The sequence below is a fragment of the Cryptomeria japonica genome, chromosome 6 (genome assembly GCF_030272615.1).
Source record: "Cryptomeria japonica chromosome 6, Sugi_1.0, whole genome shotgun sequence".
Taxonomy (NCBI): Eukaryota; Viridiplantae; Streptophyta; class Pinopsida; order Cupressales; family Cupressaceae; genus Cryptomeria; species Cryptomeria japonica.
Window position 1 is genome coordinate 18,094,833 of NC_081410.1, and position 17,627 is coordinate 18,112,459.

Sequence of the window (17,627 nt, forward strand, 5' to 3'; positions counted from 1 at the left end):
GAAATCAGGTGATGAATGGTTGAAGCCAGAAATGGACTGGATGAAAGTCAACTTTGACGGTGCTTCGAAAGGTGTGATGTCCCCACTTTGAAATAGAATTTGATAATAAATAATAAATAATTAAATTAAAATATTAAAAAAAAAATTTAAAATATAAAAGAACATAATTAAAATTTAATTAAGTTAATGAATAGTCAAAAGACAAAAAAATGAAAAGTTGACTCCCTCAAATATGAGATATCAAAGGGAGAAGAGAACTTCGTTTGAGGGGGCATAATTTGGGAATCAGAAGTGCAGATCTGATTGTGAAGGTTGTGTCCCTTTCAAAGGGCAGAAATAATGAAGAGTTGCTTATGGTGAAAGGGTGTGTCTCTTGCCAAAGGGCATACATGATGAAGAGGCGTGACCTCTCCCTCGCATTAAGAGATATAAAGGAAAGGAATCAAAAGCATCCAGTGAGATCACCATCGATCAGATCAGATCAGAATTGTTATTAAGTTACAGGCAGTAATATCCTTGTTCTTGGTGGTATGCATGGGGATGTGCTTAATATATGCAACCTAACAATATTCTTATGCAGATTTAGTATTAATATTAATAATATTAATATAGACTGCATTATGTACGACAGTCATACTTAATATACATTCATAATAATTGAAGGACAAATATATTCACAGTCAAAGTACTTAATTTATTCTGATTCTTCTAATCCCCAAGGGAGACGGATGTTGTTAGGGAGAGGCAGAGTAAATCCACTCCAAGATGTAAGAGCCCCAAGGACGAAAGGACTGAGGTTCCTGACGTCTGGGCTGAATTAGGGAGGTGGTGTCATAGCGCCCTAGACAAGCCAATGCCCACTTCTGGGATTGAGAATTAGAAGGGTTTGGAATTAGAACTGGAGTGATGACAATATTAAGTTGTGTTATGAGCAGAGTTCCCAGACTCGCCACGAGTCAGGCGAGTTCGCCGAGTTGGCGAGTCGAGCCAAGCTCGGCGAGTTTTGCTGACTCAAGGCTCGGACTTGACAGGTTTTACTCGTCGAGTCTGAGCTCCAGGACTCGGCCGCGGCATGCCAAATTTCGATTTTAAAAAACAAAAGCATTTTCACTTGTTTTTTTTTTTAATTTCTCTTTCATATAACCCTAAAAGGTCTTCTAATTGTTAGTTGTGAGAAGAAGAGAGGAAAAGTGAGAGAGAGGAAGGAAAACATGAGGCCATAGGTTTGCAACCAGCAGGGAAGAAGAGCATCAAGGAGACCACAAATCACATTGGGGAGGCCATAGGCTTGCATTGAGAGCATCAAGGAGTCCATAGCAAGACTTCTCAACTCATTTGAAAGAGGTAAGTGTTAAACTTTGTAGATTTTGTTGGTTTTTTTAGGTATGTTAATGGATTTTTTTCATTTGTTTGTTAATTTTTTTTAGTTTAACAGTTAACTTTCCAAATCTTGAATGTTTTTATTTTTTTAGCTTAATTTCAATGAGAGAAGTAGAATAATAGTAAAGTGCAAACCCTACATTTTTTTAGAAAAAAATTTTAAACATGTATTTACAATTTTTTTTTTTTAAAAGTAGGGTTTGCTGATTTTTTCTATTAGTTTATAACTTTATTAAATTTTCTTATTGCAACAGCCTTCACATTTAAAAAACATTCATTTTTCACAATGCCTAAAAAGGATGAGGCTTGGAAATATACTGAAGACTTTATTGGCAGACAAAAAAATCAAACAAAATGCTTTTTTTGTAAAGAAATTAATTTTGGTGGCATCAATAGATTTAAATACCATATTGTCGGCTTACCTGGCCATGATATTGAGGTATGTAAAAAACAAACTGCTGAGGCAAAACATTTTTGTTATGTCCAATTAGAAACAAATGAGCAAGAAAAGTCAACTAAGAAGAGGCAATTGGAAGAGTTAAGTGCTATTGGCTCTCATGCACCCGCATCCGCGTTTGCATCCACATCCGCAGGCTGTGTTGGAGAGGGTTCTTCCATGCCTCCCTTTTGCCCTAGTGCTTCTGCTAGTGCTAGTGCTTCTACTTCTACTCCTCCTAGTGGCACTATTACCTTTCGCCCTAGAGTTCGGAAATCCAGGTTGGATAGTTATTTTGTGCCGCGTAGTACTCCTGGGGCACAACCCTCACTTGAGAGCATGGGTTGGAACAAGGAGGTTCATGATGCTGCAAGAAAACAAATTTGCAAGTTTTGGTACTTTTGCAACATTCCATTTATTGCAGCCGGGTAATTCTTTTTGATTTGATTGCTTTAAGTTTAAAAGTAAATTTATAGTTTGAAGTTGAACTCTACTTTGTCTAATCATAATCTATTTGTGACAGGTCTCCTTATTGGCAAGGCATGGTAGATGCCATAACCATTTGTGGTGCAGGGTTTAAAGCCCCTACTGATGCTGAGTTAAGTGGCCCCCTCTTGTTAGAAATAGTTGAGGATATGAAAGTTGAGCTAAAGGACCACCGACAGTCTTGGAGCCAAAAGGGTTGCACCATCATGACAAATGGTTGGACGGATAGAAGGAATAGAACACTCCTAAATTTTCTTGTTTCCTGCGGAGGTGATTGATCATGATTCATTCTAATTTGTACTTCCCTAAATGCATTGAATAAATTAAATTTTGATTTGTTGAAACTCTATTTTCAGGATCCACCATGTTCTTGAAGTCTATTGATGCTTCCTCACATGTGAAAAATGTCACATACTTATGTGAGGCTATTTCGGAAGTCATACAAGAGGTGGGGGAAGAAAATGTGGTGCAGGTGGTGACAGATAATGCAGCAAGTTATGTTGTTGCAAGTAAACTTTGAACTTTTCAAGTCTTGATAGAGAGGCATCTATGATTATTTAAAATTTTCTTAACACATCAAAATTTCTAATTAATTTAAAATTGTTGTAGGTAAACTTTTGATGGAGAGGCACCCGAAAATTCTTTGGTCTCCATGTGCGGCCCATTGCCTTGACCTCATGTTGGAGGATATTGGTAAGCTTGAATGGGTGAAATCAATAGTTGAAAGGGCCAGAAATATCAGCAAGTTTATCTACAATCATGCATTGGTCCTTAACATTATGAGGCAATACACGGGGCAAAAGGAGTTGGCTCGTCCTGATATCACGAGGTTTGCCTAAAACTTCCTCACACTGAAATCCTTGATGAAATCAAAGGCGGCTTTGAGGCGTATGTTTGTTGGTGAGGAGTGGACTTCCTCATCCTATGTTACGACCACTGCAGGGATAGATGTGGTAAATTGCATTTTTGATGAGCCAAGTTTTTGGACCCCCTGTGGAAAAACCGTGCAGGTAAATTTATTACAATTTAACATTTAGTATCTACTATTTAGTAATTTAATTTAAATTTATTAACAATTTAACTTTGCAATTTTTCTTTTTTTTAATTTAATTTGTGACTTAATTGTTTTTGTTTAACATTATGTGTAGGTCACTGAGCCCCTCGTAGTTCTCCTAGAGTTGTTGATGGGGAGAAGCCCTCTATGGGCTATATATATGAGGGTATGGATAGGGCCAAGGAGGCCATTAGGTCCATATATGCAGGAGATGAGGATAAGTATGGCCCCATTTGGGAGATTATTGATAGGAGATGGCAGAACCAGCTTCACAGGCCCATCCATGCAACAACCTATTACCTCAATCCGGCATTTCGATTCCGTGATGACTTCAAGGCGGATGAGGAGGTTCTTAGTGGCCTATATACAGTGGTTCAGAAGTTGTGTACTGATGACACAGCCTCAAGTACAATGCTCCAGCTAGATAAATATAATAATCGAGAAGGGGCAATCTTCGCAAGCAACATGTGCATAGAGGCTCGGACACAATTGCAGCCAGGTAGAAATATATATAAACTTAAGATTCTTAAGTTTATGGCTTATGCATTTTAATTTTTTATTTTATAATCTAGCCTTAAAGTTGGAAATGAGTTTGATTTTTTTTTCTTTTCGTTATTCCAGATAGATGGTGACAAATGTTTGGGCCCTCAACCCCAAACCTTCAACAAATTGCCATCCATATGTTGAGTCAGCCATGCAACGCTTCTGGATGTGAGCACAATTGGTCCATGTTCGAGCACATCCACTCGAAGAGGCGTAATAGATTGTCTATGGAGAGGTTGAATGATCTTGTTTTTGTTCATTACAACCTCCGTCTTAGGACCAGACAGATTTTGAACACTGACTCCTCTCCGATCACTTTAGCGGAGATCGATCTAGAGTTTGAGTGGATCACTGAGTCTACCAATCCCGTCTTCACTGAGGAGGACCATGAGTGGGTTGACCAGGCAGACAGAGAAGCTGAGGCTATGGCTATGGCAGAGGAGGAGGATAGAGCACGATCCAGCATAGGCACCTCACAGGCGGAGACTATGGCTACTCAGTCATCCAGGACCTACCTTAGACGCATTTGTAGGAGGCAGACAGACTACTCTGAGGCTAAGGATAAGCTAGAGCCTGAGCCATAGACTTGTTTTTGTTTACAGTTACATATATGTTTGGGAACATTTGATGTCATGGATTTTATATACATTTGACAACATTTATAACTCTATATATCTATGTTTTTAATTTCCTTCAACTACAATTTACATTTCTACGCATGTTTTGGATGTATGTTTATGTATGTGATCAAATTAGCTTCTATTTGATGATGGTATAGTGTCTTTAAGCTTTATTCAATAATGGGTGCATGAAACAAGTTTTAAATCGTTAAAAATCTCTAAATTTCAAGGGTTTTTTATTTTGTCGAGTCGTTGTTGAGTCATAGCCGAGTCACGAGTCGAGTCAACCTTGTCGAGTTCGAGCCGAGTCACGAGTCGAGTCAACCTTGTCGAGTCCGAGCCGAGTCCGAGTCTGGGAACTTTGGTTATGAGCAACTTTAATTATCTATTAGGTAATAATATATGTTGCTTTTTGGGAATTGACAGCCTATGACTAGGGGACATTACAAAAGGGAATGCAGGGTCCTCTGGCACTGGATTTGCAGCACAGGATTGGAATGGCAATATTTTGGCCATAGGGGCGAAAAGGCTAAAGGATGGTTTAAACAATGAGGCCAGTTTCAGTCAGCTATGCTAGGAATAAAGTTGGCCAAGAGATTGTCGGTGTAGAATTTGCATTTAGAAGGTGATTCCCAAATTGTTGTTAATGCAATCATCAAGAGCAAATGCCCAGCTTGGAATTTAAATAAATTTTTTTGTTATTATTAGAAATATGTTAATGTCTTTTAAAAAAAAAAAATATCCCATGTTTTGAGAAATGGTAATAAGGTGGCAAACAAGCTGTCAAAGTGAGCAGTATCATTAATGGAGGATCCATCGGATTTCATATGGGAAGATTTTCAAGGGATTTCGATCTCTGAGCTATGATGGAAACTATGCCGCCAAAAGCAGTAGTCATTATGGGAAAGCGTGTGTGTTTAAGGCAATGGGACAAGGGTTGTTTTTTTATGCTAGTATCAAGGTTTCATTTGATGCAAAGCGTAGTGGTGGTGGCGAAGGTTGGTGAGAAGCAATTTGGTGGTGGAGCGAGAAAACATGGAAGCGAATTTCTCTTTGATCACCCCTAAGCAGCAGTTAGCCTTTTGGGCTGAATTCGTGGGAAGAGGTTTCATAGTGCCTTCAAATTTGATGACCCTCTGTTTGTGCAAATTTTAGACACGTTATTTGGTGAGGAGTTCATGAAATCAAAGCACAAGTGTCGAACTAATATTGACATAGTCTCAATGCTGGTTGCATGGGTTTGTAATTGGGAAATAAGGAGGACATTTAATGGGTTGTCAAGGAATGTGTTCAAGAAGATTGGACTTACGGGTTGAGGCCAATTCTTGAATGGGCGTAACCACGCAAAGGCCTTCTTGTCACAGAGGGTGAGTGGCTGAAAATTGGTGAGCAACTGTCACAATTGCAACCCTTTTTACAGTGGAGTCTGTTTATTAATGTGCAGGAGAGGAAGGCGGAGGTGCATATTGGATGGGAAGCCTTGAAGGACTATCTTCGAGAGCAGGGTCTGGACCTAAAGGACACGGGTGCAATGTGGGTGGTGAAGGGGAAGATGGCACTGAACAGGCACATGAGGAGGAAATAGCAGAGGAGCACAAGGACAGAGTTCGAGACGGGTTTAATTTTGATGATTATTGGGTCAATGGACCCCTCAAGGCATGCAAGAAATAGATTTTGTATAAAATTAAAAAAATGTTGCCAATTTTGTAAATTTTGTTCGCTATGTCTAGTTGTTGATGGTTTTTTGAGTGGTTCTGGATTTTGTATATGAAAACTGTATACTGTAATGGCATCGTAGTGTATTCATGTTTCTAGTTGGCAGTCTGGGTGGCCGAAGTCTTGTTGTGTCTGTATAGTCCATTGGCATAGGAGGTATGGTGGCTAGGGTTTCTGCTGGAGTTGCTGAATCAGACTCTTAATTTCAATGTATTCTTATATTTTAAATATTAATAAAATATCTATATTACCGATCAAAAAAAAAAAGAAAAATAACAATTACTTAATTTTAAACTAAAATAAATAAAATGATAATGGTACCACTAGCTCCACAGAAAGTTCCTAAAACATTTGAATAATGACTACTAAACAAAATAAGCTAAGCAGTCATATGGAACCTTTCTCTTACTTTTAATCACTAAAAGACTCTAAATTATCCTTTTGTGCTTAGCTTAAAGTTACATAAGGCCACCTGTGCTGCTAAATTTAAACAATAAACTAAGATAACCAGCTACATAGGACCATCATATAATTCCTAAACTGTAATTGTTCCATCATTTTCAGAGAAGATTCCATATTATACATTATAACTAAAAATAATATCAATGCGACCACCTGTTTCTATAAAAAAAGGCAGCAAGGAGTTGTATGGGACCACAAGGTTAGTACAGGATAAAATTTATTGGCCAATGTCCATCTGGCTTGACTTAGTGGCAAGAAAAGAGCAACGTCACTGAGACAGACAAAGGTTGAAGAACTGGCAAGGCTCCCCTGCTTTCAGGTGGCCCTATCAACTGGGTTCAAAAATGGTCAAAGACAGATACAAAACAAAGTGATGTCAAAAGTTTTAAGAACCACCCAGGTTAACTGCCCTGCATAAAAAGGCAGCCATGTTAATTGAAATAAAATAAAAGGTCAAAACCACATGCAGAACAATGTCATTGAAAAGGTTAAATGATGAAAAATCATCAAGGTTAACTTCGCTGCGTTCAGGCAGTTAGTGTTAATTAAAGTCAAAAATGGCCAAAGCCAGGTGAGATGACACTAAGGAGGTCAAAGGTTAAGGACACGCTGTTCCCCGCATTTAGGTATTTGTTGGGTTCAAAGAAGGCTGAAACCTGGTGCAAGCAGACGGATGACACTAAGAAGGTCAACCCTGTCTTCAGGCAGACCACATTAGTTGTAGTAAAAATGGGCAAAACCGGGTATGAAGCCTAGCTGAATGTGAATGACAACATAGTTCTCCATCTCTATATGCTTGATGGCAGTTTCTATCCCATTAAAAATGGCGGCTCTCGGACACTCGAAGTATTCTTGCAGGGAAAGTCACCAAGGTAATTTTCTTGTACCTAAGCTGCTTGTCTTTGACCACAGAGAGCATCCCGGTACCCGATGAAGGCAAATAAAACCTCAAAAGCTTATACATAATAAGATTTTAAGTAATGGAGAATGAGGGGCATTCAATTGATTTAGTGAATAATTGAAGCTAAAAATCCCTGGGAAACACATATATATACCAAGGCATTTGATTGGTTGATGAGGTGACGTGTGGTCTGGTGCCCTTTTGAGGCCAATATTGCCTTGTAACAAGGTTAAGCCCTAAAAAATAAATGCAGTTCAATCGGTTCATCAGGTGCACAATTCAGGCCAATGATGCATTGAAAGCTAATGTATACCTGTCCACAAGGAACAATGCTATGGTTGTTGCGCTGCGCAGTCGCCGTGCCGATGCCGGTGCCGGCCCCTTTATTTGTCAAAGTTGAAAGTGGCATTCTTTTCTTGGAAGCCACAACATGACGCCGTGAATTTGAACTATCCGCCATTGTCCTCAATCTTGAACAACCTGTTTTGCTGCGACTTTGCTCAGCCATGTTTTCTCTTCTCTGCCTTACAGACCTTTCAAAATTCAAAACCAAAAACCTTTACACTACAAATCCAATGCTCAAAGCCAAACAAAAAAATAAAAACAGTGGCGTTTTTGTTTTCCTTTGGTTGGATTAGATATGTGTCTGCAAGTGTTTGACGGAATTCGAGCATAAAATCAGAAAGGCGAGGGAATCAAGAAATTTTGAATTGTTTGGCTTTTCATATTCGTTGAGGAGGAAAAAGATAAGATCTGAAACGTAAGTTGTTTTGGCCATCGGACGGACGTCTGGCATAGCTGTGGGTTGAACAGCTTGTTATTAAGAAATTCAGAAAAAAATGAGAATATGACTTTTTCATTATTAGATTTTTTTTTGCCATGCAATTATATATATATATATATATATTAATTAAAATATACATCATAATGAGTTTCTAAGACTGAATGAGACCATGGAGGGTCAAATATGCATGCTATAAATATACAAGACTATGGCATTAAGTTACAAATATACAAAATTGAGTAAGGTATACTCAAGACTATCTACTTTTATACTATACATATATAACCAAACAAAACTTTAATCATTATAAACTATTGTATAATTTATAAACGGTTTTTGCTACTGTTGTAGTCATCTCTCTCATTCCAATCTAGAGGTGCATTGATCTCAAAGGCCTCATCACTTGACCTCACCACCTCTGCTACAAAGTCATCACTCTAGTTGATATGAAATTTAGCTTTGCTTTACAAGCCCAAGGCCTTCTTTAGTGTCCCTATTGGAATTTGGAGATTATATCTCATTAGGAATTTCAAGTAGCTTTGTAAAAAGGAGGTGTTGTCGATTTTGTTGAACAGCCACATTTGACCATGTTTGATTTCCAATTCCTTCACCTCTGTGGTGCCCTCCCTTAGCAACTTTTAAAAAAATCTTTTAGAGACCTCCAATGTTAAGATCACCTGCACAAAAATATTCAAGAATGTGAGTCTTTTTGCAAACTCGATAAGTGTCCTCTCAAACCCTTTAAACAATTCCTCATTTCTTGTTTATCATACATTCCATAATACCTCAGTTGAAAAACATAGCCAAAACAAATTGTATTCTTTGTCCAAATTATCCATAGTACCAATCGAAATTTCCTTCTAATTAATATAATGGCAGGAAAGAGCATAGGGTCTTGCCCTTGATCAAAAGAGAAACTATCGGCATGACCTTGAGCCATGGTCATAATAAGGAAAATCAAATCAGAAATAATAACACAACTCTATCTTGGATTGCATGGAAGGGAAGGACAATTGGAAAAGCAATGAAAATTTGGACAGCACAAAGGGCGGATCAAATCAAGGTAAGGGAAAATTTATCCTAAATCCGCCTTTACCTAAGAAATGCATTTTTGTTAATTTGTAAAATAATACCCTATATGATACCATCACAAAAATGGAAGATGTAGCTTTCTTTGTTAAATGGGTTGGGGGAGGAGGTGGGGGGATTGGTTGACTATGGGACGATCCCCTATATCCCCTAGTTATTTGAACCATCACAAAACATTTTCCAAATTTCCTTAACATAAGAGCATTAAAAAAAAATATGTCTTATTGATTAAGGCTTCCTACATATGCCACACATTTCAACATTAGAAGAATTTATTTTGTATGGTAATCTCTACAATATGAATAACCACCTAAAGCAAGCCTTTTTGGGCTCAAGAATGTTATACCATAATACTTTAAATATTTTCGTCATTATTTATCTTCTAAGTCTAAAATCCAACATTTATTAACAAACTCAATGGTTGAATCAACATTAGACAAAGATTTGGCCTGTTAATGGGCATGGTCGGGGGCATCCAGATTCTAGCATTTTCAAAGGAGACAACATGGTTGAAATAGATGGAAGGATGGTTTAAAATTAATTTTGATGGAGCATCTAAGGGAAATTTGGGCCCCTTAGAGGTGGGATTTGTGGTCAAGGATTGTCAAGGGAATATCATTGCGTTGGAAGCAACACAAATAGAGGACGAAACAAACAATGTTGCAGAAGTTAAGGTTGCTCTTCTAGCCATTAAAATTGGAAGATGCTTGGGACTCCCAAAGATTCACTTAGAGGGTGACTCTTTGATCATTGTTAATGCAATCAAATTGAGTGAGGTGCAAGCTTGGCATTTATCAAAGTACATTTGTGCCATTAAACAAGAATTGGCAACATTTGATTGTTACCAAATTTTGCATGTACGACGTGCAAGTAATGAGGTGGCAGACGTCCTTTCAAAGTGGGTGTTAACCTTCAATGATGAAGGCGATATGTGACTTGAAGATTTTCACAATCTTGCATGCGATCTTTAACATTTTGGTGCGTCGTCATATGAAGGAAGCATTTGTGAGGAATTATGGGAGGATGATCGATTGGATAGGGATTTCTAGGTGGCTTTAAAGGTGACATAAGGTAGTTATTTTTTGCAGTAAGAAGCGACGGGTGTTCTGTTGGCAAAGGGAGATGGAGGCAACATTTACTTTGATCATGACAAGGCAGCAGGCGGCGTTTTTGGGGCTTGTCTTTCCGAAGAGATTCAAAAGCCTCTTCAAGTTTGGGGATGCAATGTTTCTGCAAATAATGGAGACCTTGTTGGGGGGATGAGTTTCTACACACCAAGCATCAAATACCGAACCAACATGGCATTGTCTCCATGGTGTTAATGTGGAGACTTGAATTGGGAGAGAGGATAGAAGTCGTTGAATGGTTCATGAAGGCAAGCATTGATGAGGACTGGATTCATGGGCTAAATTTTGTAATGGAATGGGCTATCCCTGGTGCGAGTTTTTATGTTAGAGAAGGAATTGACTATATGGATGCAGATGAAGTGTATGAACTAAGTTTTTTCATGTGTTGGCCGATGCGGTGCAACAAAGAGGAAAGAAGGGCGGAAGCTTTAATTGGGTGGGATGCCCCGAAGACCTTTCTTCAGCAAAAAGAGGCAAAATGAGACTTTGGTATTGCGGCCATTGAAATGGATGTCAAGGAGAATAAGTAGACAACGAGGAAGAAAGAGGTGGCAGAATCTAAGAAGATGAGAGTTGAAGTGGGTAGAGTCCAAGAAGAGGACAGTCGAGGTGGTCGAGAGCTTGTTGGTCGTCCCTGGTGATTTGGAAATCCTTTTTTTGTATTTTTTGTTAAAATGTATGTATGTCTAGGTGTGAGGTGGATCGAGTAGTAGTTAAATGGGGTTTGCTTTTTTGTATACCCCTAGAATAGTGGTATCGGTTTGTTCAGCAGGGTATGGTTGGGGGTGGTCTATTTTACTGCCTTATGAAGCAGTTTTGGATTTAATAGCTTGAACATAATAGTATTGGAAAGGGTGGTTTGGGCACATTTTGGGTTGACAGTTTTTTATATGGGAATATCGATGTAAATGTTACTTTTAGACTTAATAAAATTATCTATTACCAACCAGGAAAAAAAACAAAAACAAAAACATTAGACAAAGATTTATAGACCATCTTGGTTTTCACGTTATAAAGAGGTTTGTCATCTATCCATTTAGATTTCTTATAGTTATCAACATCCTAAATACAAATAGTAGGAATATGCAATATCTTATAGGCCTCCCGCATAATTGTGTAAGTCTTCCAATTTGATCCAGGTAAAGCTTATCCATAGCTCAAAGAGGCCAATGATTTTAATTTCCCATTATGGATAATGTCACTAAAACATTTGATCCCTTTTTGGGACCAGATCCTAATGGAGCACCCTTGTAGTAATGCAAGGGGTTTACCCTTATGTTTCAAGTTCTACTATATGGATTGGTGAGCAAGAACTTGTATGTTGTTATTTCTAATGAAATGATAATTAATGATCTTGTCCTTAATTAGTTCTCGTGCTTTCCAAATACTCTTAAACACATAGGACCCTACATGAGCTATTGGGTGTTTGCTAATAAGGAGATCACAAAATGGTAGAAGCTTCCAAGTTTTAGCCTGTTTATGGACAACAAGCTTAATATAGTTCATCACAAGAACCTTCCATGGTTCATCACTTTCTAATGTCTTAGTGATCCATTTAACCACAAGATCAATATCATTATTCATTGAATCCTTAAGACCTAAACCACCTTTGACTTTATCTAGACAACGCCAATCTCATTTGACAAAGCATTTATTTCTCTTTCCCTTCCCACTAGACCATGAGAAGTTCTTGATTTTATTTTAAATCTACTTAACTTGATAATTGTTAATAAAGACAAATAGAAAAACAGTGAAGGCTATAAGAGGATAATAGCTTTTGACAAATCTAAATCTTTCCCCTGAGGAAAGGTATTGTCTATTCCAACCATTTTTTTTTATCAATATCAGTCTTAATTTATAACCATGTATCTTTTAGACAATAGCTAATTGCAACGGGAATTCCCAAGTATCTAACTTGTTGATGGGGTCTTCCCCACTAGAATTCATACTTAATAAACTAAACTGGGGGGTGTCAACCCAACCAAGCATGATGGATTTCGCATTAGATATCTTTGCACCTAAAGCAATGCAAAATAATTCTAATATTTTAATTAGATTATCCACATTAATTTCTTCAAGTTCCACAAATAAGGTAGTGTTGTATGCAAATTGAATATTAACAAGTCATTGGTGTCTATAAGGGAGAGGCCTCTAATCCTAGGGGTCAAACAAAATTCTCTTAATAGATAGTGAATTACATCAGAAGTTATTACAAAGAGAGTAGGGGCCAGGGGAAACCCCATTTGATTGATCTTTCCAATCTAAACAACTTAGAAAGGGATCCATTTACTTCCACTTGAGCAACTACATCTTTAGTGAGGTATCAACCATGTTGTAAAAACTAATAGAAAAACCAAATGCCTCAAGAGTCATTCTCAAAAAATACCACTCTATCCTTGTAGAACACAATATATCACTAAGAGGGGGTGAATAGTTGATTATAAACAATTTCAAACAGTGTGTGCAATCAGTAGAATAATGAAAACACTAACAAGCAATCACACACAAGAGCACATCACATAACACTGGATATACAAGGAAAACCCAATGTGGGAAAAACCTCAATGAGAAATGTTGTTGGAAATCTACTGCTCCAATCCAACCTCACAGTGAAATAACAGTTTTACAATGTTTAGGGCACCAACCCCTAACAATTTATGGGCACCTACCCAAAGGAGCACCAACCCCTGATCTATTTTGAGCACCAACTCAAGGATCACCAACCCCTACACTGAGCACCCACTTAGTGAAATACAATGAGATATAAAACCAATATAATGATAAGCACCTTGTTACGTGTGAGTTTTGTAACCTTTGCAAACTATTCACTCTGTTGGTTGAACTATTTTCTGTCACACTGCTTCTTCTCTACCGGATCTCAGTTCTCTTTGTTTGAATCCTCTTCAACTCATCTTTTGCTTTGTTGGATCTCCTCTCACACTCTATTTGCTCTCCTTCACTCTCAAAGGCTACCTTACCAGTTCAATCTATGTCGGTTTGATAGACTGTTATGCTCTATAATAGTTTTACCGGTTACCTTAAACCTTGCCAGTTAAACCCTTCTTATCAGTTCTTCTTCTAACACTCAGGCACTTCAATATTTTTCTATCAACGCTCAGACTGATCATCTCTCATCTAGCATGATCACACTTTCTCATCACATAACTTGAGTCTTTGATCTGCACATTTATACACATGCTTTCCCGCCAAAACAAAAACTCAAACTTTACATGCCTAGGGTTTTCTTCACTGACCACGATCCATATCAAATCGGATCTCATCTTCTTGAATCGAAAACCTGCAATAGATCAACAAAAAGCTTTGTCCTTTTTTATTATTCCAATAAACGTTTACTATATTTAGCAAATTGGCCCTTGTTTATCGGCCTTGATTTTGTCGATCACAATAAATGATCTAGTTGTTTCCTTCTCTAGATCAACAAGGTGATTAGATGTCCTACTTCGATCATAATATCAAAAAATATATGCCTTTCGATATACTTCGAGCCACAATCCTCTACAATCGATCCATGATTTCCACTGTCTTCATTTAATATCGACCTAATTAGCAACTACCTCGTCGATGCAACATTTACCTACCACTGTATGTTCGCCACCTGGAGTCCACGTGACATCTCTGTCAGCATCCAACTCACTTGATTGTGTCAGTTCAAACTCGATCACCAACCAAACATACTATCGGTATACATCAATTGGTTAACCTTCATATCGTGCACTTCTCTATTTTGCCAATTAGGACATGTTATCATTTATCGGTGATAGTCCTCAACCATTTTGCTAACGTGGCAAACACTTCACATCCTTTCATCTTCTTATCCGGTTCCTTCAATATGTCTCTTTGCTTGCTTATCAGTTGACATACTTACCGGTTGACATCAACATGCCAACAATCTTCAATACTCCTACTTTCATACCGGTAACATCAACTTGCATACCAATTGACATCAATGACAAAACAATGCCAACAATCCTATCATATGCCTTCTCATAATCTAAAAGGAACATAGTTGTATTTTGTTTAGAGTATCTTGCCCATTCCATTGCCTCCCAACTAGCTATTAAATTCTTTAAGATATATTCATCTTTAACAAAGCTAGTTTGGATGTTAGTAAGGAAGGAATAATATCTACTAATCTCATGGCTAAAACATTAGCCAAAATATTGTAAGACACATTAAGTAAAGTGAATGGCAACCGATTCTTTATCAATACGTTATTTCCATCCTTGAGAAGTAACTTAATAATCCATTTGTTAATGTTTTTACCCATGAAACCTTAATTGAGAACCTTCTTATACACTTGAAACAAATCATCATAGACCCAATCAATGTATTTCTTGTAGAACTCCACAAGCAATCCATCTACCCTACGCGATTTTTCATTGTTTAGGATATTGATGGATTTCCTAATTTCTTCTTTGGATATTTCTTTACTCGATCTGCCAACATAATCCTCAGAGATCTTCTTTGGAATAATTTGTTTGTGGTATGCTCTTGTATTGTGGCTAGCTACACTATCCCCTTCAGATGTAAAAAGGTTCTTATTAAAGAGGAAAATATGTCTTTTGATATCCTCCTAATTGTTAAGAAATTTATCATCATGCCAATTTTTATCTATTTTCTCTTCGACGCCTTTATCCCTTGTGCATCTAAAATAGAATTTGGACCCTTTGCCCCCATTATTCAACCAATTAAGTTTAGCCCTCACTCCAAGACCCTGGATTTTGTTGACCTACAAGTTCTTCAATGATTTTTTTGCCATGGCGAGCTCTTCACACAAGTCTGATGGTATGATGAAAGAATAAGTATCTGGTAGATTACTGAGAGGGGAGGGGGTGGGGGGGGTGAATCAGTAAATAGAAAAATGGATACAAACTTTCCCAATCTCAATCTCCAATCACACAAAGTAAACTTATAAATGAAATACCACTGTCAATATGAAAACTCATAAGAAAACCGGTTGACTGTTACAACAACTTAACAATAAACATCATTAAACTTGTAAACATCCAAATGCTTTATCATATGTCAACATACTTCATTTCTCAATGCTTCTGGTTATCATGCCTTATCAAAAATAGTCAAGTAGTTAATCAAATCAACCATAAGATCATAACCACAAAAACATTCACCACATGAAACAAGTATTTTTTACATGGAAACCCAAATAGGTAAAAACCACGGTGAGATGAGACACACGAAATAATATCTGAACTCTTCTGAAGTTTGTCCTGTTAGGAGCCAAGCCTGTTAAAGCTTTGCAAAAGTCTTGTTAAGAATTGATCCTGTTAAGAATCACTCGGTTAAGGGATTGACTACAAATGCCTTGTTAGAAGCAATACCCTATAAGGAGTAACCTTAGTAGAGGATTTGAAAATCCAAGCTAATGGGCTACCTTGTTAGAGGATTTGAATAGCACCAAGCTTGTTAGAGCTTACCCGATTAGGGGATTTCAATTATGTTGTAATTGTTAGAAAACAATAGGAGTTTGTTGATCTGTCCGAATAGCACTACACTTGCTTGATCAAATCCTTTTAAGCTCCTATCTGCCTTTACTCAAATTGCAGACTCATCATCTGGTTCAACAACCACACACTCAACTGATCTCTGCCAACACCTTCAACTAGACAACTTCATCAACCTTATAAATCAATCAATCAAGTTGGTAACAAAACAAAAACCTAATTCTCTCATAGATATTACAAAAAAGTTAGTTCGAGTATGACCGTTGGATTTCATAGCAATCTCTACACATCAATCAAGAAAACCTCAACTGCTCCTTGATTACCGCTTCATCGAGCTCAATAACTCATCACGCGCTTTGCATTGGATGCAATACGTTTGTTGATTCCCTAGACAAAAAAATGCGCCAAAACATTTTGAACTTGTCTTCATACAGTGACCATACGTGTCACCATCATTACCGCTCAACATCAGATCATAAACCAACATAACCAATTCAACAACCTTAATCGGTTAGGGTTTAACAAAAGCAACTGGTAGGGTTTACCGGTTACAACAATAGATAAGGTTTACACCATTACACCAATTACTGGTTCTCCTAACAAATTCTTCCTACCAATTACAGTAACAATATTACAACAATGTCAACAATATCATTACCAGTTCAATTGACATCAATGACAACATAACATATCATTAATGCAATCTTCATGCAAATGCCAACAAAGTACTCATTAATGGTTCTTTTTGTATACAAATTTATGCTTTTAGAAGTCTCTCTTGATGGTTGTTTTCATCGTTCCTTCTATCCATGGCCTCTTTTCACCAATATTTTGTAATATCACTTCCCAACCATGTACATTATGTTCCCACTTTTTTATAGCCGTCATATCATGAAGCATATGCTTATTTACTTCCCCAAGAGTCAATATAGCTTCATTACAATCCTCATATTTTAATAGGTCAGTGTTGTGTGCGAAGCAATCTTTTCTTTTTCTTTTCTCAATATCTTTCGTGCCCATTAAAATCCTTTATATAATAGGGTGACGGTTAGACAATAAATAGGGATAGATACTTTGCAATCATCAATATTTGGATCAAGATTAAAAAAAATTCTATTTGCATATAAAACCCATCCAATCTACAATAGATTTTTCTCATCCCTTTCTAACAACTAGACCATCATAAAACCTGCCCGATCTATAGTAGATTCTTCTTTTCCTTTTTTGAGAATTAGAACGTGTATACCATATGATAGTATTGTCTTTCTTCGTCCCTTTAAGTAGATCAATTAAGTTGATTTTAGCTTTCATTATATACCAAAAGTCTTTTTCATTTCACTTCTAATCCATGTCCATACCCCAACATTTGTCTTTGATATTATTAATTATATTAAAGTCACCCACCAGAATCTAAGATAGATATTGAAGGTTATAATAACCAATTCTATTGTCCAATCTTTTCCTTATTAATTAGTTGCATGTATTGAACATGAGCCAAATTTGGCCTCTCATTTCTTAATAGTAGCCCATGTCATTTCTTAATAGT

General features: G+C 37.3%; 1 protein-coding gene across 2 annotated transcripts in view; it reads right to left on the minus strand.

Annotated features, from left to right (window-relative positions):
• LOC131048069 (cyclin-A1-4) overlaps positions 1-8,396 on the minus strand; it is a 59,193-nt gene extending 50,797 nt beyond the window's left edge. For both annotated transcript variants that reach the window (XM_057981920.2, XM_057981919.2), the window contains exon 1: positions 7,912-8,396. In XM_057981920.2, coding sequence (XP_057837903.1) covers positions 7,912-8,106 — 195 coding nt within the window. In that variant the 5' untranslated portion in view covers positions 8,107-8,396. The remainder of the gene's footprint in view (positions 1-7,911) is intronic.
• Between the last annotated feature and the right edge of the window lie 9,231 nt (positions 8,397-17,627).